Source organism: Thunnus albacares, chromosome 3, assembly GCF_914725855.1.
Source record: "Thunnus albacares chromosome 3, fThuAlb1.1, whole genome shotgun sequence".
NCBI lineage: Eukaryota > Metazoa > Chordata > Actinopteri > Scombriformes > Scombridae > Thunnus > Thunnus albacares.
The window spans coordinates 36,670,839-36,687,634 of record NC_058108.1 but is presented as its reverse complement, the minus strand read 5'-3'; the positions used below and the strand labels follow the sequence as shown (position 1 = coordinate 36,687,634).

The 16,796-nt window shown below is 42.2% G+C and overlaps 1 protein-coding gene across 2 annotated transcripts; it reads right to left on the bottom strand.

Annotated features, from left to right (window-relative positions):
* Nucleotides 1-3,403: 3,403 nt before the first annotated feature.
* LOC122974830 (zinc finger protein RFP-like) lies at nucleotides 3,404-11,065 on the bottom strand. Of its 2 annotated transcripts, XM_044342832.1 has the most exons (3): nucleotides 11,027-11,065; nucleotides 9,779-10,845; nucleotides 3,404-4,006 (listed from the first exon to the last, which is right to left on the bottom strand). In XM_044342832.1, the coding sequence occupies exons 2-3, from the start codon at nucleotides 10,740-10,742 to the stop codon at nucleotides 3,726-3,728; spliced, it is 1,245 nt and encodes a 414-aa protein (XP_044198767.1). In that variant the 5' UTR covers nucleotides 10,743-10,845; nucleotides 11,027-11,065; the 3' UTR covers nucleotides 3,404-3,725. The 2 variants fall into 2 exon arrangements, with proteins under 2 accessions (XP_044198767.1, XP_044198757.1); XM_044342822.1 differs by lacking the exon at nucleotides 3,404-4,006 and having other exon boundaries at nucleotides 8,572-10,845.
* Between the last annotated feature and the right edge of the window lie 5,731 nt (nucleotides 11,066-16,796).

The following is a 16,796-nucleotide window of genomic DNA, read 5'->3' as shown; positions in this document are numbered from 1 at the left end:
CATTATGACACACTCACTTTTCAATGTTCAAATTAAATTCTTCCCAACGTTACATCCCGCCTGCCTGTCGTGTTTCACCCAGAAATACATCACGATACGGAAGTTAGATACTGTCGAAATGCCGTTTCATCTGGACTTTAAAGGGGCACTCGACCATGTTTTCCATCATGACGGATACAACTCAGCCTGTAAAATCAGTTCAATATCTTCTGTGGTCTTGGTCGATGATGTCATAGTGATGTCATCGGGGTTACTGGCTTGGAAAACCACAATACTAGTCAGTTTTAACAGAAAGTCTGTGTTGCGAACTGGGGGTGTGGAGTTTGAAAAGATTTGGGTGTTTTCCACCGAAGGAGACTCTGATGAAAGACACTATTGAGTTGCATTATGGGAGATGTAGGATTCAGAGGTTTTGGAGTTTCACATACTTAGAACTTAAATCAGGATATCCTAGCTCTTTAATTCAGATTTACACTCTGTCTTTTGTAAATTAATGGAAATGTGAAGCTAAATCACTGTAAAACCACTTCAAAATTAATCTCCAGTGTTGTGAACCTTCACTAACTGCTCATTTCATTACAAACCTGCTGCAACACATCTCAGTTTCACCGTCACATATGTCTGCAGGTGTTGACAGAGCTGCTGATCAATCAATAATAACAATAGAGTCCTGGTTTTAATTGTGTTTGGGACATACTGGGTGTGTTTGTAACCTGAAAGTCTCAGGTCCAATTCTTGCTGCTCGCCCCTGAACGCACCACGTCTGAATGTAGAAAACAAACCACCGGCTTCACACTAAAATGTGATGAAGGAATGTGACCCACATACAGCCTGCTGTCACAACACACACACACACCGGGTGTCAGAGGGTGAGAATCACAGGTCAGTGCTGTGGGTTTATCGGGGCGTCCAGCCGGCCTTTCATGTCCGCTGTCACCCTGCATCTGAACAAACACACACTTAAACACAAACAGCCCTTTGATGAACTGAGAACTTCAACACCAAATGTCGTCACTCTCAGTGTCTTTAAAGGCGTCTTTAGACAGTGACAGCAGAGATTGCGTAAGTTTACGCCTATAATAAAATCCGTGTCAGACTGCAGATGTCAGTTTGTCAGACTGTGAGATGAACGTTGGTGAATTGTAGCGAAAAATTAAATGAAAGCAGAGACACGTCATAAGCTCGTCATCCATCTGCAGCAAAGTCACGCAAATGTCTTTTTTGTTTCACCTCCAGCGTCTTGGTTTGTGTGTGTCGTGGACATATTAAAGGACAGGTTCACAATTTTTCAAGTGTGTCTTAAAACAGCAGTCAGGTGTCAAAATGAACAGTGAAAGAGGTTTTCCTCACTGTAATCATTCCTCCCTTTATTGCCAAATCTCTTCTTTGAAATATTGGTTACTGTACAACTTGCATAAAGTTTAACAATATGCAACAGTAAAAAAAACCCCAATAATCAGTGCTGTAGGAATTTGTGCACTCAAATATCTTTATGATTTTATGGGGGAATTATGAATCATTATTGTGCACAACTCCAACATGAAATCATTTGTCCAGTGACATAACTCATATTAGAGTAGATATAATAATAGGGAAATAGTCCTCCATGTTGGCCACACAAGAGAGATCAATTAGAATTGTGATTGTTATTAAGGTCTTTTAAGGTTAAGTGACTGAGATGCAAGCACAAGAAAACACAAACAAGTCCACTTTAGTTATATACACATTTACTAGAGGGAAAGGGAAACTGGTACACGAGGCTATGGCTAGTGAATGATTCAAATGCATGATGCGATGCAGTTATCTATTGGGTAGTCGGTATGAGAGACCTGATAAACTGATGAGATGACTGTTACTTGAGAAGCAGTGAGTCAAATCAACGGTACAACAGCTTAGTACTGAATTGCCAATTGAAATGACAAATCATGAAAGCACCAGGGTTCAAGCAAGTTGAAGGTTTTGTACAAATACTTGCTTGCTCTCTGGGGTGGCTTCTTGCAGAGAATGGAGTCTGATGTGCTGGGGTGAGGAACTGGAGTCTGGATCTTGTAATGATGAATGAGTTGGCCGGTCCGGACTTGAAAAGTTTCCATTGGAAGAGAGCTCCTGGTTTATGCTCTCATGCTCTCCCAGGCTTGATCCTCAACTCATGACTCTACATTCTGAGGTTTCACCTCCTGTTGTTCTGAGTCACACCTTCAGACCAGCAAAATGCAGGCTCTCAACCAGCATGGCGGAAAGCAAGAAGACAAAGACAAAAGCAAGCAGCAGCCAAAAGATGCAGCTTTAAAAAAAACAGCAAAGAGTCTCAGATAAGACCCTGTTTTAAAGTTTCTGTCTGCCTGCCCAGAAGGTGCATCATAGCCAGTCCCAGGGGTTGCAGAGTTCTGGGGGAGGAGAGTCAAGTTGCAATTTCGATAGTAGCTTTAGCATTCTGAGTGAAACAAGCAGAATGGTACTAAACATGATATTGTTATCATGGATGATGGGATTATGTCAGTGGTACATTTCTTGGTTTAAAGGCAGTAGAGTAAAAGTCTAACTACACACACATAAACATACAACAACAGTTGTCCTTAGACAAAATCTAAAACTACGTTTGTAAGTCCATGAGTTTTACAGTCCTCTGTTCTTCTTGATTTGACTGCAAACAGCAGGGGTCCATGCCATTTGAAGGTGTGTGTGTATATCACTGGATGGCATATTGTGCAGCATGTCTTGTGCCTTATGCTGGTTTGCCCAGTGATCAGTTCTTGGGTTGGTCACTCAAGTCCTGAAAGTCAAAATCCACAGTGGGATTAAAGTTGGTGCCAGCTCATCTCTGTGTGTGACTGGATTTTAGAGGTGAGTTATGATAGCCAATGGTAGGGGTTGTTTATACAAATAGTAATATCAATTCACACTGGGGTGTGAATTAGTCTTCCCATCTTGCTGATTCTTGTAGCTTGACGGATCAAAGGTGGTTTGGGTCAGTGGTCTGGTTTGGTGACCATACAGGAGATGGGGGGTTCCTTATCTGATCCTTTCTGTTTGCAGCAGGTTGTTTAGATGGTCTGATCAGTGAGGAGTTTGGGACTCTCAGTTATATATTATTGGCCAGCATTTCTGGTGTGTTGAAGGTCTTGTTTTAGGCTTGTGCTGTCTGCCTTCGAAACATGCAGGGACTTTACCCTACAGTGCAGAGAGAAAATACTGAAACATGATGATACAAAGCTGCATATGTAGACTAATAAGTGTTTCTTAAAGAAAGCGGCAAACACATTTGTGATTGTTAATGAACTATAACAGAAACACAAACACAGCTTCTCTGTAAACCAGGTTTTTTTTGTGTTTGGTGTTCAACCAGTCACTGCTTACTCAGGCCATGTTTTTAAAGCTTTACATTAAAACTACACTTATTACAGCCTGTAAAATATTGACACATATTCTGTGGAGTCATGGTCTCAGCCGAACTCTACAATGAAGCTTTATGACACTGTGAAATATTCACACTTTGTTTTCTGTGGTTTCACTTCAAATTGAAAGTTTTGTTTTTTTGGAAACTTTGTGTTTTTGACTAGAAATGAAACTAAAGTTCTGTGGATTTAATCAGATGTTTAAATAGAGATTTAATTTTAGATAGAAATCCTAGCTTGTGTTTTTTCTCATAATAAACAAGAATGTGTTTGTTTATTTACTCTCTTCAAAAACAAAGACACATTTATGACATAAAACAGGTGATTACTCTACTCAGTTTGATTGACAGGACAGATGATCAGAGGGGCGGAGTTTTTACCACCATCATTAATACAGGGACTGAAGTATGGGTAGAGTTTCTCAGTGAAGGAGCAGCCAGTAAAGGAGTAGATAAGAGCTGCAGCATCTACGTCATAAAAGGAGACCAGACCCTCCTCATAATCCACAAACACCCCCACCTTCTGAAGCTGAGACTTCAGAGAGAGACAGACTGAAGGTTCATCAAGAGCTTCATATTCATTTCCATTTCTCAACCATATAATCCAGTAACCATTCGTAGGTTTCACTGCCATTGTTCCCTTCCTGTTGATTCCTGTTGTGTTAAAGCTGGTTGTTGAAACATTAAATATGATCAGTTGTACTCACCAGTGTTTGGCAGAGACTCTGCTGTGTTGTTGAGAAAGACTTGATGAACTCAGTTTAATTTTTATTTGGACAGAAGTGGAGAGACTCGACTGCAGCTCTGCTGTCACTCTGACAAACTTTTAGTTTCATTTCTGCAGTGACGTTGCAGCTCTCTTATCTTTCCGGTGTTGCTCCTCCTCTTACTGCAGCTCTGACTGTGAGTTTGTTTCCTCTTTCTGACTTACAGGATTATTATGAAATATCATGGAGCAAAGGTGAGACTGTACCTGACAGGTGGGAGGAGTACGACATGTGAAAAGTTGTTGCTCAGCTTAATTATGTGTGTTGAAAGTTTGAGGTTTTCCACAACTTGATCAAAAAACAAATAAACCCTGATTTTAGATTTATTTTTGCCACAAGAGACTAAAATACAAACACTGAACTGTGCAGCCAGTTTTCATGTAACTATTAACTTCTTTTTCTCTTTATCTTGAACTGAGTTCAACAAATGTCGTCTGGTCAACGATGATGTTAAATCAACAGTTATTTCAAAAACACATTTTTTAACTTCTACAAACAGTTTCCAGTTTACTTCACAAAAAGAGGTGAAAGACAGTCGAAAACAACCAAAGGATGATTTTATTTTATCTCATGCAGATACGATTTCTATATTTTGCTTCATGTTCTACCTTATTTATTCCTTTGTTGTAAAGCCAATCAGTTTTGTGGTGAACCACCACAGTCCTGACAGGGATAAATGTAGAATCTATCATCTCTGTACTGAGTGACGCTTCACACTGCCAGCACTGTCCTTTGGGAGTTGTAGTGTGAACATCAGGTCAGCAGCTCTGCTGTCAATCTGAGGTTTGGAAAATTTCAATTCAATTTTATTCACATGGTGCCAAATCACAACAAAACACTTTTCACATAGAGCAGGTCTAGATTGTACTCTTTAATTAACAGAAACCCAACAATTCCCCCATGAGCAAGCACTTGGTGACAGCAGTAAGGAAAAGCTCCTCTTTAACAGGAAGAAACCTCAAGAAGAACCTGGCTCTAGGTGGGCGGCCATCTGCTTTGACCTGTTGGGTTGAGAGAAAGAAAGAGGGTGTGGGGGGGGTGGGGTGGGGGGGGGCAAAGAGAAGCAGAACAACAACAGCAACAATAGATACATGACTAGCAACAACAAGCAGCAGCAACGGCTGGAAAAGGACGTCCTCATGGCTAAGGACCAGACCCCGGTCCCTGGGGTTTCCTGCAGATGAGAAAGCACAAAGAACTCCGGGGAAGAAGCCAAGTTTGTAACATGCAGTAATGGTATATGAATACATACAGATGGAGAGGAGGAGGAGAGAGGAGCTCAGTGCATCATGCAAAGTCCCCCAGCAGTCTAGGCCTATAGCAGCATAACTAAGGGCTGGTCCAAGGTGAGTCTGGTTGACCCTAACTATAAGCTTTATCAAAAAGGAAAGTTTTAAGCCTATTCTTAAACATAGAGAGGGTGTCTGCACCCCAGACCGAATCTGGTAGATGGTTCCACAGGAGAGGAGCCTGATAGCTGAAGGCTCTGCCTCCCATTCTACTTTTAAAGACTGTAGGAACCACCAGTAAGCCTGCATTCTGGGAGCGCAGTGTTCTAGTGGGGTAATACCGTATTATGAGCTCTTCAAGATATGATGGTGCCTGACCATTAAGGGCTTTGTAAGTTAGGAGAAGGATTTTAAATTCTATTCTAGATTTTACAGGAAGCCAATGTAGCGAAGCTAAAATGGGAGAAATGTGATCTCTTTTTATAGTTTTAGTCAGAACACGTGCAGCTGCATTCTGGACCAGCTGGAGAGTCTTTAGAGACTTGTTAGGGCAGCCTGATAATAAGGAATTGCAATAATACAGCCTAGAAGTAACAAAAGTAACAAATGCGTGGACTAGTTTTTCTGCATCTTTTAGGGACAGGATGTGCCTGATTTTTGCAATATTACATAAGTGAAAAAAGGCAGTCCTTGAAGTTTGTTTTATGTGGGAATTCAAGGACATATCCTGATCAAAGATAACTCCCAGATTCCTTATGGTGGTGCTGGAGGAGTTTAGTAGCAGAAAATTGCAGGTCATCCAGGTCTTTATGTCCTTAAGGCATGCTTGGAGTTTAGTTAACTGGTTTCATCTGCCATCATTGATAAGTACATTTGGGTATCATCTGCATAGCAATGAAAATTTATGGAGTGTTTCCGAATACTATTGCCCAAAGGAAGCATATATAAGGTGAATAGTATTGGTCCAAGTACAGAACCTTGTGGAACTCCGTGTCTAACTTTTGCCTTCATGGAGGATTCATCATTAACATGTACAAACTGAAATCGATCTGATAAATAGGACTTAAACCAGCTTAATGCAGTTCCTCTTATGCCAATTAACCAGCTAATGCCATTTGTTCCAGTCCCTGTAATAAGATGTGATGGTCAATTGTGTCAAATGCAGCACTAAGATCTAACAAGACAAGAACAGAGAGAAGTCCTTTGTCCGATGCAGAATTAATTTAAAGAATTAAAAAGTGTTTGTTAGCAGGAGTTGGATGGTTTGAATCCTCAACCTGTTTTAGTAAATCGTGATGACTGTGATGATCTTCCCTGTTTAAGAAACTTTTATTGCAGTAACAGAAACCTTTTATTAGATCAGACTTTATTGTTCATTGGGGGGAAAATTCAAGATACATCAAGAAAATAGATGAAGTCCTATTCTAATGAAATAATTGAGACTGAAATAAAATTAAATTAGTTAAATTATTTATTAAAATAATCTACATACAATATATATTACAATACCTTAAACTTCATAAGTGAATGTGCAAATATTTGAGTGAGAAGGACCCTGTAGTATATAGATATATAGAGCTGTATGCAAAAGTTTGGGCACCCTTTGACAAATAACATATATTAGTGATTTTTTAATTGAAAAGATTTAAACACATTCTGTCTAGGATATGGAAGAAACAATATATTCAGGCAAACAAGTCATGTTTAATCAAAAGGTTGTAAAAGAGTTTTAAAAGTAGGAGAAGATTCTGTTTTGTAAAGAATTTCAGGTGAATATCAGCTAATAACTCAAAGTGTATAAATTCTGATTGGACTGTCCTAAATGTTAATGGTGAGGGGTGTAACTTAAAGGACGGTTCACAATCTTTCAAATGTGTCTTAAAACAACAGTCAGGAGTCCAAATGAGCAGTGAATGAGGTTTTCCTCGCTGTAATCATTCCTCCTGTTCATACTGGATATTAAAAGATCCTTCAAATGTGTTTTCAATGGAAGTGATGGAGGCCAAAATCCACAGTGTGTCAACACAGTCATTTAAAAGTTGATGTGAAGCTTATATTCAGCTTCAGCAGTCTGAGTTAGTCATATCAAGTGGATATCTGACACATTTACAGTCTTTTTAGCATCAAATTCCCTCTTTGTGTTTCCTCGGACAGTGTTTCCCTGTTGAGCTGCAGGTGGAAGTATAGTAACAAAAAGAGGAACTTTGGCACTAAAAAGACTGTAACGTTGAAAGATATCTACTTGATTTGACTCATTTGGACGCTGAAGCATTTTTGCACAGAAGGAAGACTGTGGATTTTGTCCTCCATCACTTCCATTGTAAGGTCATTATGAAGGGATCTTCTAATGGTCAGTATGAACAGGAGGAATGATTACAGCAAGAAAAACAGGTTTAATGTTCATTTGGGCTCCTGACTGTTGGTTTAAGACAGACTTGAAAAATTGTGAACCCATCCTTTAAAGAGAACGAGTGACTTCTACTCTTAAATTTGTCATGCCGGCCAGTTTATTCTGTGTCAGTCGGTTTGGTTTGATTGGTTTAATTTGTAGTCGTAGGTTGTAGTAGCAGTCACATTGTGAGAATTTGGTTTTAAATTTCTGACGCAGGCTGTCTTTGGTCACCAAATTTTTGGTGGACGAGTCTCAAAGTGAGATCTAGGACACCATTTTGGGTTGATGAAAAGTTTTAAGAGACATTTGAACAATTGTGAACCCATCCTTTAAAAACTACAGAAATCAGCTGTTTTAGGAAATCAATCAGCCTTTTAAAAATGGCTACAAACTGGTGCAATAATTAACTGACTATTGACATGGAACAGGAGTCCACAGGCTGTTGGTCCAGACTGGTTTCCTGTGCTAATAGTGGTTTGTTCTATTGGTACAGAATTCTGCGGAATTTATTGTCGAATCTCCTTTAATTGAAATATTGGTTACTGGACGGTTAGCGTAAGGTTTAACAATGTGCAACAATAAAAAAAATATTTGGATAATTTACTTCAGTAGAAAACAAACCTCTCAATAGATTGTAGGTCAATTAAGTAAAAAACAATAATCAGTGCAGAGAGAAAATATGAAACATGATGATACAAAGCTGCATATGTAGACTAATAAGTGTTTGGTAAAGAAAGCAGAAAAACATTTGTGATTGTTAATGAACTGTAACAGAAACACAAACACAGCTTCTCTGTAAACCAGCTTTTATTTTTTGTGTTTGGTGTTCAACAAGTCACTGCTTACTCAGGCCATGTTTTTAAAGCTTTACATTAAAACCGCAGACATAGTTTAGTTTACAGATTTTTACAATCACATATTTACAGATTTCTTTAAATCATAATCAATCTATTCAATATTCAAACAAACAAATTGGCCAAAGTGGACAGAAACTAAACAAACCTCAGACAAGATAAGAAAATCCCTTATACACATTATACATATATTCTGTTAATCAACTGTAGAGCTGCAACTAATGATTATTTTCATTAACAATTAACTTTGTTTTAACCTGTTTTTTAATCATTATTTAATCTATAAAATGTCAGAAAATAGTGTAAATATTCATCACAGTTTCTAAGAGTTCAAGGTGTCTTTGAATGTTTTGTCTGACCAACAGTCCAAAACCCAAAAATATTCAAGTTACCATCATATAGAGCAGAGAGTAGCAGCAAAACCTCACATTTAAAAAGATGGAGCCTGAGAATGTTTGTCTGACAAATAATATAAATGATTATCAATCAATCAATTCATTTCTGTTGTTCTGTCATTAAGTGTTTCAGCACTTATTACAACCTGTAAAATATTGACACATATTCTGTGGAGTCATGGTCTCAGCTGAACTCTACAATGAAGCTTTATGACACTGTGAAATATTCACACTTTGTTTTCTGTGGTTTCACTTCAAACTGAAAGTTTTGTTTTTTTGGAAACTTTGTGTTTTTGACTAGAAACGAAACTAAAGTTCTGTGGATTTGATCAGATGTTTAAATAGAGATTTAATTTTAGATAGAAATTCTAGTTTGTGTTTTTTCTCATAATAAACAAGAATGTGTTTGTTTATTTACTCTCTTCAAAAACAAAGACACATTTATGACATAAAACAGGTGATTACTCTACTCAGTTTGATTGACAGGACAGATGATCAGAGGGGCAGAGTTTGTACCACCATCATGAATACAAGGATTGAAGTATGGGTAGAGTTTCTCAGTGAAGGAGCAGCCAGTAAAGGAGTAGATAGGAGTTGCAGCATCTACATCATAAAAGGAGACCAGACTCTCCTCATAATCCACAAACACCCCCACCTTCTGAAGCTGAGGCTTCAGAGAGAGACGGACTGAAGGTTCATCAAGAGCTTCATATTCATTTCCATTTCTCAACCATATAATCCAGTAACCATTCGTAGGTTTCACTGCCATTGTTCCCTTCCTGTTGATCGACTCTCTGGCCACTCCTAAAGTCCATTTAGTCTTCTCTTTAACCTGAACCTCAAAGTAAAATCTGCCTGAAGAGAAACTCTCCTTTCCTAAAACACAGGGACAAAGAGAAAATCTCTCTGGGTTGTCTGGGAGATTCTTCTTCACATCACTATCACTTACTTGTTTTCCATCATCAGACAGGATGAGATCAGGATGTGCTGTATCAGGATCAAGAGTCACATCCACTGCATACTGCTGGACCCTCTTCAGCTCAGCCTCAAACAGCTTCTTCATCTGTTTACTGAATGTCTCCTTCAGCGGAGTCACAGCTCTCACCACAGTCCCCTCATATGATGGTGGGCGGACGCTGACCTCTGTCCAGTCTTTGGTGGGTGGAGCAGCATTCAGTGACGGGAAGTTTTGGAGGAGGTGGAGGTGGTCTTCAGAGTGTGAGAGCTGCTTCACCTCAGAGCTTCTCTTCATCAGCTCAGAGATTTCCTTTTGCAGCTCTTTGATGAAGTCTTCAGCCTGTTTCTCTGTTGTTCTTTGCTTCTCTTCAATTGTCTCAATGAGCTCATTCAGGCTTCTCTCAACAGACTCCTTCAGAGCGGTGAAGACCTGAACACCTTCTGCTTTCTCTCTGTTTGCATCTTCCTTACTGAGGTTGACTGACTCTTTGATCTCTTGAATCTTCAGTCGCCTCTTCTGGATCATCTGCAAAATTTCAGCCTTTGTCTTCCCCAGCTCTGCCTTCTTTCCTTCATATTCTTCTTCCAGAGGAACAAACTCATGTGTCTTGTGGTCTAAAACAGAGCAGAGCATGCAGACACATGTCTGGTCGGTCTTACAGAACAGCTCCAGAGGTTTATCGTGCTTCATACACATCCTGTCTTCTAGGTTCTCCACAGGGTCCATCAGCTGATGTCTTTCCAGGCCTGACATTGTCAGATTAGGCTCCAGGTGAGTCTCACAGTAATAAGACCAGGAAGGTTGGAGTGAAGCTGAACTCCAAACCACAGAGATTCAGATACAAAAGTCCTGAGAACTGACACAGAGAGACTGTTTAAAAAACAATTAAAGTTGTTTCACTGAATCTGTGTAAAAACATCTTTAGTTATATTGTCACTAATTTCACAAGTGTCAGTATGAAATGAAAAGAGTGGAACTTCCTGTCTGCTGTGTTAAAGCTGGTTGTTGAAACATTAAATATGATCAGTTGTACTCACCAGTGTTTGGCAGAGACTCTGCTGTGTTGCTGAGAAAGACTTGATGAACTCAGTTTAATTTTTATTTGGACAGAAGTGGAGAGACTCGACTGCAGCTCTGCTGTCGCTCTAACAACCTTTAAGTTTCACCTCTGGAGATTGACAGTAGCAGCTGTCTTCTCTTTCCAGTGTTGCTCCTCCTCTTACTGCAGCTCTTATGAGTTATTTTCCTCCCTCTGATTTACAGGATTATTGTGAAATATCATGGAGCACAGGTGGTACTGTACCTGACAGGCAGCCAGTTTTTATTGCTGAAGTTTTCATGTAACTATTAACTTATTTTTCTCTTTATCTTCAACAAATGTCGTCTGGTCAATGCTGATGTTAAATCAACAGTTATTTCAAAAACACTTTTTAACTTCTACAAACAGTTTCCAGTTTACTTCACAAAATGAGGTGAAAGACGGTTGACAACAACCAAAGGATGACTTTATTTTATCTCATGCAGATACAATTTCTGTATTTTGCTTCATGTTCTACCTTATTTGTTCCTTTCCTGTAAAGCCAATTAGTTCAGACTGTTTTGTGGTGAACCACCACAGTCCTGACAGGGATAAATGTAAAATCTATCATCTCTGTACTGAGTGATGCTTCACACTTCCAGCACTGTTCTTTGGGAGTTTGGGAGTTGTAGTGTGAATCCTGTTAGCCACAGCGCTAATGTCATGTCAGCAGCTCTGCTGTCAATCTGAGGTTTGGAACATTTAAAGAATTAAAAAGTGTTTGTTAGCAGGAGTTGGATGGTTTGAATCCTCAACCTGTTTTAGTAAATCTTGATGACTGCAGTTACAATAACAGAAACCTTTTATTAGATAATAATTTATTGTTCATTGGGGGCAAATTCAAGTTACATCAAGAAAATAGATGGAGGCACTATTTTAATGAAATAAATTAGACTGAAATAAGGAATCAAATCAGTTCAATTATTTATTAAAATAATCTACATACAATATTTATTACAATACCTTGAACTGTGTCACTAAATGTGCAAAGGCAAAGGCGGAACCCCTCTGGAGGCCTGGCATGGAGCCGGTGGCGAAGGCGGAACCCCTCTGGAGGCCGGGCTGCAGGCGGAGCCACTGGGGGGGATGCTGCAGACTCTAGGGACGACGCCACAGGGGACTGGTGCAGCTCAGGAGCAGAAGATTGCTGTGGCAGCCCGGCAGGAATAGAGGATTGCTGCAGCGGCCCGCAGGGACAGGGAGTTGCTGCACGCCAGCAGGGACGGAGGGTTGAGTCTTCGTGAGGCTGAGAAGCGGAGACTCTGAGGCGCTGGGGCGGACAGGCCAGGTGGCAAGGTGACCCAAGGAACGGTGTTGTCGTCTGCGTTGATGACTGGACCTCTTGTTGGCGCTCTGAGGGCCTCCCAGAGCCAGACAGGTGCCCAAGTAGCAGTCCTGAATCGGAGCAGCATCGAGACCAGCAGGTTGGTGGTAGGCAGGCCGGGGTGGGGGCTGAGGACTGCCCGGCCGAGAAGCAGACTGCTGGTTAGCTGAATCTTTGTTGGCATATTAGCTGCTTCAAGGCAGAAAAACTCAAATAGAATCATTTGAGCAGGAATGTCCGTTGTGGAAGCAGAATGGCAGTAGTGGTGGCTGGCAGGCTGCAGGCTCACAACCCTAACCCTAAGTGACTGGGGGGCTGGCTGGTTGCGAGCCATCCCGGGTGCAGGCTGAAGGCTAGCATGGCAAAAGCTGGCAGGCGGGGGGTCAGCTGGGTTGGAGGCAGGATGGATACTGGGGAGGACGGAGGAACTGGGAAATGGAGCCTCATGCTCCACAGACTCCCAGCGACTTGCCATCAACCTTTTTGCCAGAATGGGGTCCTCCTCATGGACAGACCGGAAAAAGTTGATCATGTGCTCACCATCAGAGTCATTAGGTGTATCAAAGGCAGGAAAACAGAGACCGGGTCCATCTCTGCTGGGTCCATGTTTGGTTGGATCATTCTGTCAGGTTGAGTAGCAAAATGGACACAATTGCAGAGACCAGCATACAGAGATTGGAGGGTAGACGAAAACCTTTAATCTTGAGGTGGTTAGGACAGGACAGGACAGGACAGGGCAAAACAGAACCGCACAGAACAAACTGAACAAAACAAATGATCCAACAAAGACTCAACTTAAAACCAGACCTTAAATACAGACTAAACTAATCAGGGAATGGGGAACAGGTGACAAGACACAAGTGCAGGCTGGGAGTGATTGGCTGAGGGAAACACAGGAAGCAGGGCAGGTGAGGAGGAGCACATGAAGACACAAGGGAAACACAGCAACAAAACCAAAAACTCAAAACTCCAAATACAACCCACACTAACCCATCCAAGAACCACCATGAACCCCAACCCAAGTACACAACACGCCAGGCCAAACAACAAAAGGCAGTCCAAACCAACCACCCAACTACAACAAGAAAACCCACATGACCAGAAGGACTAAACAGACCCAGGCAGGGTGTGACACAAATATTGAAGTGAGAAGGATCCTGTAGTGTATAGGTATATACAGCTATATGCAAAAGTTTGGACACCACTTGACAAATAACATATTTTAGTGTTTTTTTTAAATGAAAAGATGTAAACATAGTGTCTCTAGGACACGGAAGAAAACCATATTTTCAGCAAACAAAAGTCTAGTTTAATCAACAGTTTGTAAAAGAGTTTTAAAAGTGGGAGCAGATTCTGTTTTATAAAGGATTTCAAGTAAATATCAGCTAATAACTCAAAGCATATAAATTCTGATTGGACTTTCCTAAATGTTAATGGTGAGAGGTGTAACTTACAGGACAGGTTCACAGCATGTCAAGTGTGTCTTAAAACAGCAGGTGTCCATATGAACAGTGAAAGAGGTTTTCCTCGCTGTAATCACTCCTCCTGTTCATACTGGATATTAAAAGATCCTCCAAATTTGCTTTCAATGGAAGTGATGGCTAAAAAATCCACAATGTGTCCACACAGTCATTTAAAAGTTGATGTGAAGCTTATATGAGGCTTCAGCAGTCTGAGTTAATCATATCAAGTGAATATCTGCCACATTTACAGTCTTTTTAGCATCAAATTCCCTCTTTGTGTTTCCCTGTTGAGCTGCGGTGTCAGGTACTGAACCACGGCTTGGACTCAAATGCAAGCAGACTCAGTTGGCAAGTTCAAAAATCAGTCCTTTAATCACAGCTTGGTCGGTACACAGGTGATCAGTCAGCAAAACAAGAGTATCCAAATCAGTAGGTTAAAAGGCAAGGTCGAAGGCAAAAACAGGTCAGGAAACTATAAGACTCACAAGGAAAAAGGCTGGAACACTGTCACACAGGAACAAGACGAACTAGCACAGGAGGAAGGGAATACTGAGACTAAACACTCTGGGGGAGGGGAGACAATGAGACACAGGTGCAACACATTAAGGCAGGGCAGGTAATCACACAAGAGGGAGACACACGAGGGCAGGAAGTGAAGAACCTGAAACGAGACAAGAGGTGAGTACCAAAAATAAAACAGGAAGTACAAGACAAAGAACACTGGGAGAAACAAAAACATAACTCAGCTATCCAGCCAGGGCCCGACAAACCTGGGAGCGAGTTTCTGGGACTCCACTCTGAGAGGCAGGTCTTTAGTGGATAGCCAAACTTTCTGACCGCTCTTGTATGTGAGGGCAGGGATCCGCCGCCAGTCAGCCTCCTTTTTGTAATGCTCGAAATTGCGCAGCAGGGTGCGTCGGGCCTGGGCCCAGGTGTGGTGACAGCGGCCGACCAGAGCCAGTGCAGAGGGCACACTAACCTCCTTCTCCAGGGCAGGGAAGAGAGGAGGTTGATATACATAGGCACACTGAAAGGGGGAGAGACCAGATGAGGAATATGGGAGAGAATTGTGTGCATACTCAACTCAGGTGAGCTGTCTGCTCCATGTGTTGGGGCTCTGGGAGGCAAGGCAGTGTAGACTGGTCTCCAGCTCCTGGTTCAGCTGCTCTGTCTGACCGTTGGTTTGGGGATGGTGGCCCGATGAGAGGCTGACAGATGCTCCCAGGTGTGAGCAGAAAGCCCGTCAGAACTGTGCCACAAATTGCGGACCCCCGTCAGACACAATGTCCCTGGGGAAGCCATGGAGGCGAAAAACATGATGCAACATCATCTCGGCCGTCTCCTTGGCCAAGGGCAACTTGGGCAGGGGAGCAAAATGGACCATCTTAGAAAATCTATCCACCACCGTGAGGACGGTGGTGTTACCTTCAGAAAGGGGGAGACCAGTCACAAAGTCCATGGAGATGTGGACGTGGGTGGAGCTGACCAGAAGTTGGGAGTCGGGAGACCTTACAGCGAGCACACACAGGACAGGCTGCGACATACTCTGTCACCTCCTTCTCCATGACCAGCCACCAGAACTGCTGTTGTATGATGAACAATTTCCTGCGTACTCCAGGGTGACAGGATAACCGGGAAGAGTGGGCCTAGTGGATGACCTGTGAATACAAGACAGGAGGCACAAACAGCCAGTTTGGTGGGCAGCCGGCCGGAGGCTGACAGTTCACGCTGGCCTCGTTGACCCTTCTCTCAATGTCCAAAGTGACAGAGCCCACAATGCATGAGAGGGGAAGAATGGGAGTAGGATCTTTACAAGAGTTTTCAGAGGGAAACGAACGGGAGAGAGCATCAGGTTTTAAGTTCTTGGAGCCAGGGCAATAGGACAGGGTGAAATGGAACCGGTTGAAAAAGAGAGCCCACCTTGCCTGCCGAGAGTTGAGCCTCTTTGCCGTCCTCAAGTACTCAAGGTTCTTATGATCCGTCCAGACGAGAAAAGGCTGTTCAGCCCCCTCCAACCAGTGCCTCCACTCCTCCAATGCCACCTTAATGGCAAGCAGCTCAAGGTTGCCAACATCATAGTTCCTCTCAGAGGCTGACAGCTTGCGGGAAAGAAAGGCACAGGGGTGTAACTTATTGTCCTTAGCCGACCTCTGAGAGAGAACAGCTCCCACCCCCACATCGGAGGCATCCACCTCCACCACAAACTGCAGGTTGGGATCAGGCAACATGAGGACGGGAGCTGAGGTGAAGCTGGTGTTCAGCTTCTGGAAGCCGAGCTTGGCCTGGGGGTTCCACTGGAAGTTAGACTTGGAAGAGGTCAGTGCATGAAGGAGGGCAGCAACAGAACTAAAATTTCTGATGAACTTTCTGTAAAAATTTGCAAACCCCAGGAATAGTTTAACCTCCTTACAGCTAGTGGGAATGGGCCAATCAACAACAGCACTAACCTTTATGGGATCCATCCTGACCTCCCCCTCAGACACAATGAACCCCAGGAAGGTCACGGAGGGCACATGAAACTCACACCTCTCAGCTTTGACAAAGAGTTGATGGTGGAGGAGGCGCTGGAGGACCCGCCAGACGTGCATCAGGGGAAAAGATTAAGATGTCATCCAGGTAAACAAAAACAAACTCATTGAGCATGTCCCAGAGAACGTTGTTCACCAGGGCCTGAAAGACAGCCGGGGCATTGGTAAGTCCAAAAGGCATGACCAGGTACTCATAATGACCACTGGGAGTGTTAAACGCTGTCCTCCATTCATACCCCTCCCTTACTCTAACTAGGTGATAGGCATTTCTTAAGTCCAGTTTGGTGAAAACCTTAGCACCCTTATTTGTTCAAAAGCAGTGGAAATTAAAGGGAGGGGGTACCTGTTGTGAATGGTGATCTCGTCGAGTCCTCTGTAGTCAATGCAGGGCCGCAGGGTTAGGGTTAGAGAGGA

Coding starts and splice junctions, on each gene's coding strand:
- LOC122974830 (XM_044342832.1), bottom strand. CDS start 10,742: ATGTCAGGCCTGGAAAGACATCAGCTGATGGACCCTGTGGAGAACCTA. Junction 4,007..9,778: donor GGCAGTGAAACCTACGAATG/GTTACTGGATTA, acceptor AACCTACGAATG/GTTACTGGATTATATGGTTG.